Source organism: Oncorhynchus keta, chromosome 1 (genome assembly GCF_023373465.1).
Source record: "Oncorhynchus keta strain PuntledgeMale-10-30-2019 chromosome 1, Oket_V2, whole genome shotgun sequence".
In the NCBI taxonomy this organism is placed as follows: Eukaryota; Metazoa; Chordata; class Actinopteri; order Salmoniformes; family Salmonidae; genus Oncorhynchus; species Oncorhynchus keta.
In genome coordinates, this window is record NC_068421.1 from 10,635,719 (window position 1) to 10,641,372 (window position 5,654).

Genomic DNA, 5,654 nt, shown 5'->3' on the forward strand with positions numbered 1-5,654 from the left:
TAGGCAGGTAAGGCAATAAATAGGTCGTAGTGGGGAAGTAATTACAATGTAGCAATTAAACACTGGAGTGATAGATGTGCAGAAGATGAATGTGCAAGTAGAGATACTGTGGTGCTATAAACATAAAGGGCCACATTGTCAAAATGTAACCCTTTAGTATACTTACTCAACAGGATTCTACTTAATCATGTAAGAACTAGTGAATGAGCACAAAAACGTCCTATGATGTATTGATATTGATGATATTAGTAATATATTTGTCTTATTAAGAGGATTTGAAGCAACCTCACATTAGAAACAGGCATGTGGCGCCCTCTTCTGGCCACACCGGTACTGCTATATATTACAAACACGGCCATGATGCCTCGTTCCCTTTCTAATAGATGGTAGATGGTTCCTCGCCAGGACAAACTGTAATCTATTCTTCGCTTTTCTTAAAATAAACTTCAGATAAATTTTCCAAGTCAAATCCAGTAAAGTTAGCTTATATGTGTGGTAGCTATTTAAAGATCCTGACTGTAAATGTGTGGTAGCTATTTAAAGATCCTTACTGTAAATGTGTGGTAACTATTTAAATATCCTTACTGTAAATGTGTGGTAGCTATTTAAAGATCCTTACTGTAAAGTGTTACTACCATGTTTTTTGGTCCAGAAAGCCGTTAAAATGTTTTTATTGAGAATTCCGTGTTTTTTGAAGGTTCTAGTCCCCCTCTACAATAGAAATAGATAGTTTTTTTATTCTCTATAGTTCTATAGTCCCTTTTAAGCCATGTGTATATCATATTGTTGTACCCACGATTTTTGCCAAGTGGTGCCAATCCAAGAATGCCAGTGCTGAACCCTCTGGGAGAAGCATCACTAAGGACATTTTCTTTTCGGCACACCTCCTGCCTGTCCCCAACACACACACACAAACACACACACACACACACACACACACATGCCCAACACACACACACACACACACATCCCCAACAGGAACAGAGGTGTATATAAAGCCCAGACATAGAACGGAACCCGGTCACAAGATGCTGAGCGATCATGTGTGGACTAGAGAGGGTCATACTCGGCTCATTGCCATTGCTTTGCATCCACACAGTGTTTGCCTGTGAACTATTGGGCCGGTTTGACATGCCTAGTTTGTTCAAAGCAGGGGATGTCATGATAGGGGGCATTTTCCCTGTATTCAACAAACAAGAGGACAGCAGTGCCTCTTTTGTGAAGGAGCCTGATAAAGTGAAGTGTGCTGGGTAAGTGTGTCACCCTTCTGTACCATGAGATAACAGTTGTGTGTATGTCTGTTCATTCTGATTATTAACTCTTTTTTTACCATTTTCTTCTCCTGAAAACCTGCTCTGACAGATTTGACTTGCGGGCCTTCCGCTGGACCCAAGTGATGATGTTTGCGATTGATGAAATAAACAAAGACAGTAGTCTACTACCCAACGTCTCCCTAGGCTACAGGATCCTTGACTCGTGTGCATCTCCCACCAATACGTTACGGGCTGCTCTGACGTTGGTTAGCAGTCGAGAGGAGATCGAGCCCACTGCCCCATGCCTACCTACTATATCTGCCCTAATAGCTGAATCAGGCTCCTCTCAGTCCCTGGCTGTGGCTGGAACACTGGGACCATTCAGAGTGCCAATGGTAAGAGCCACATGCTTCATTTATGACGGGTGTCTAGCTATATTGAAAAGGTGTACAATACCGATGCACTTGATATCCTGTAATGTTTGCATGTCAGGTGTGTGATGTGTTTGCATAATTGTAAAGCTTTTAAATCAAAAATAATACTTAGAGTAAAGATAGAAAGCGTTTCATTGACTTTCTTCTTCGTCCTATTATTATTTTTTATTTTTGTTGCATTTTATCAGGTCAGTTACTTCTCTACATGTGCATGTCTGAGTGATAAAGGTAAATACCCCACATTCTTCCGCACCATCCCCAGCGACTACCATCAGGCAAAGGCTTTAGCAGCCCTGGTCAAGCACTTTGGCTGGACTTGGATTGGGGCGATACAGTCCGATAATGACTATGGCCGGAATGGGGTCCAAGCCTTCACTGAAGAGGTTAAAAAACTTGGGGTTTGCATTGCGTTCGTTGGGACAGTTTTACGAACCTACCCAAGCAGTAAAATCCTTGATGTGGTGGACATGATCAAACAATCAACAGTCCAAGTCATCCTGTCATTTGTTCCTGAGGGTGACCTTTACCCTCTGATGAGGGAGGTGGTGAGGCAGAACATAACGCACATTCAGTGGATCGCCAGCGAGGCTTGGATCACAGCAGCCCGGCCCTCCACCCCTGAAATATACAGCTCTTTCGGCGGTGCCATAGGATTTGTGGTGCGGAAGATGGCCATCCCAAAGCTACGACACTTTCTCATGGGCATCAGTCCGTACACAGATCGAAAGGCTGCCTTTGTGAGTGATTTCTGGGAGAAGATGGTGGGTTGTCGGCCTCTCTCAGCCGGTGAGCCCTCAGTCTCTGAGAGGAGCAGTAAGACGTGTACTGGAGCAGAGACACTTGTGGACTCACAGGATCTGTTCTTCAATGTCACACAGCTGAGAGTGTCTTATAATGTGTATAAAGCAGTGTATGCTGTTGCACACGCCCTTCATCACTTAATATTTTGCAAAAAAGAAAGGGAAGGCACTATGAGACCATGTGTAAATCTATCACAGATACAGCCTAATGAGGTGAGCTGAGGAGGGGGATGAAAAGCATTGGCTTTTTTCTTGTCCTACTACTATTCATACAAAAACATTCATCTTTCTCCTTCTTCTAATCGATAGGTCAGTGATCAACTGAAGACTGTGCATTTCATAAATCAATTCGGTGAGGCTGTGTTCTTTGACGAAAATGGAGACCCCCCTGCATCGTATGACGTCATCAACTGGCAGCTGAGGGCAGGGCAGGTGCAGCATGTGACTGTGGGCCAGTTTGGCTTAGCTGCTAACCAGGCCTACGAGCTCAGCATCCAGGAAGATAGCATAGTCTGGAGGACAGGGAAACTGGTAGCTATAGCAACACACCTTTGACAGAATATTTAGGGTAGAAAGATTAATTACAATAATTTATTTATTGACAGTATTTGAATGGAAAATTGAGAACATGTATACTACTACTACAAATAACAATATAATATAATACCACTACTATACATATTTACTTTCCTCATTAGATTCCTGTAGCAGTGTGCTCTCAAATCTGCCCTGTTGGAACCAGAAAAGCCCAAATCAAAGGAAAATCCGTCTGCTGTTTTGATTGCATCCCCTGTGCTGATGGGACAATAGCCAATGCAACGGGTAAGCCAGCAGTCAACACACGGCACTATCAACAGGTAGGTTTACAGTCAATACACTGCAATATCAACAGGTAGGTTTACAGTCAATACACTGCAATATCAACAGGTAGGTTTACAGTCAACACACTGCAATATCAACAGGTAGGTTTACAGTCAACACACGGCACTATCAACAGGTAGGTTTACAGTCAACACACGGCACTATCAACAGGTAGGTTTACAGTCAACACACGGCACTATCAACAGGTAGGTTTACAGTCAACACACGGCACTATCAACAGGTAGGTTTACAGTCAACACACGGCACTATCAACAGGTAGGTTTACAGTCAATACACTGCAATATCAACAGGTAGGTTTACAGTCAACACACGGCCCTATCAACAGGTAGGTTTACAGTCAACACACGGCACTATCAACAGGTAGGTTTACAGTCAACACACGGCACTATCAACAGGTAGGTTTACAGTCAATACACTGCAATATCAACAGGTAGGTTTACAGTCAACACACGGCACTATCAACAGGTAGGTTTACAGTCAACACACGGCACTATCAACAGGTAGGTTTACAGTCAATACACTGCAATATCAACAGGTAGGTTTACAGTCAACACACGGCCCTATCAACAGGTAGGTTTACAGTCAATACACTGCAATATCAACAGGTAGGTTTACAGTCAACACACGGCACTATCAACAGGTAGGTTTACAGTCAACACACTGCAATATCAACAGTTATCAACAGTCAAAATGAAAACTAATTCGTGCTGTTAATGAACTATAAGCTGGTGTTGTGTGTGAGTTATTCAGGAGCAGCGGACTGTAGCCCCTGTCCACAGGAGTACTGGTCCACTGACGGGAGGGACCAATGCATCCTGAAAACAGTAGAGTTCCTGTCTTACCACGAACCAATGGGAATCGCTCTTACTATGGTGTCCCTGCTTGGGGCCTGCCTGTCGTTTGCCACCATGCTGGTGTTCATCCACTATAAGGACACACCAGTGGTCAAGGCCAGTAACTCTGAGCTGAGCTCTCTACTGCTGTTCTCTCTCTTCCTGTGCTTCCTCTGTCCCCTCACCTTCATCGGCAGGCCCACCGCCTGGACCTGCATGCTGCGCCATACCGCCTTCGGGGTGACCTTTGCCCTCTGCATATCCTGCATGCTGGGCAAGACTATCGTGGTGGTAACAGCCTTCAGGGCTACCCTGCCTGGCAACAGCGTGGCAGGGAAGTTTGGGCCCTCCCAGCAGAGGATCATCGTGTGCTCCTGCACCGTGGTTCAGATATTTATCTGTGTGCTCTGGCTAAACCTGAACCCACCTTACAGGGACTTCAGATATAGTCATAGGAAGATAGTTCTAGAATGTAATACTGGTTCCGAGACTGCATTCTATGCAGTGTTGGGATATATAGGTATTCTTGCAGGGATATGCTTGGTTCTGGCTTTTCTGGCTCGGAAGCTGCCGGATAACTTCAACGAGGCCAAATTCATCACCTTCAGCATGCTCATATTCTGTGCAGTCTGGATCACCTTTATCCCAGCTTATGTCAGCTCTCCTGGGAAGTTCACTGTAGCTGTGGAGATCTTTGCTATTCTGTCTTCTGCCTTTGTATTATTGATTTGTATTTTTGCTCCAAAATTTTATATACTTTTTATAAAACCAGAGAAAAATACCAAGAAACATGTCATGGGGAGGAATTGAAACAAACACTGTGGCTATTAAAATATGTATCACTTGATTATTAAATTAGCTTTTCTTTCGTGTAGCTAGCACTTTAAAGAAATATCTTTGCAGATTGCTGAGTGCTAAATATTCACGTTTGAAAAATAGGTATTTTCTGTACTACACTACTTGTCAAATACTGTATCATTTTTAATTCCCCCTGCTGCTGCTGAGCAAAGGGAAAGTACTACTCAGCCTTCTGTGTACTGCTTGTTTAATTACAGTATATACTTGTTTTACCAAGATCTGTGCAGATAAGTCAAATGTTTATACATACAGTAACTCATCATAAAATCTCATGAAGATTGTCCTGTTTTATTTCAGAATAACTTCTTCCTAACCTTCGATAAATATTTAGCATATGGTACATGGTCAATATTGCTCATAACTCAGTGGAGAATGTATTAAAAACGTTATTACTAATAAAATAAACTATATATACAAAAGTATGTAGACACCCCTTCAAATTAGTGGATTCAGATATATTTCAGCCACACCCATTGGTGACAAGTGTATAAAATAGAGCACACGGTCATGCAATCTCCATAGACAAACATTGGCAGTAGAATGGCCTTACTGAAGAGCACAGTGACTTTCAATGTGGCACCATCATAGGATGAC

The 5,654-nt window shown here is 43.0% G+C and overlaps 1 protein-coding gene across 1 annotated transcript; it reads left to right on the plus strand.

The window, feature by feature from the left end:
* The first annotated feature begins 1,387 nt into the window (after window positions 1–1,387).
* On the plus strand, window positions 1,388–5,437 carry LOC118388355 (extracellular calcium-sensing receptor). Its single transcript, XM_035777375.1, has 5 exons — window positions 1,388–1,648; window positions 1,876–2,700; window positions 2,797–3,021; window positions 3,186–3,309; window positions 4,126–5,437. Exons 1-5 carry the CDS (start codon window positions 1,397–1,399, stop codon window positions 5,010–5,012), a joined length of 2,313 nt encoding a protein of 770 aa, XP_035633268.1. The 5' UTR covers window positions 1,388–1,396; the 3' UTR covers window positions 5,013–5,437.
* Window positions 5,438–5,654: the final 217 nt, after the last annotated feature.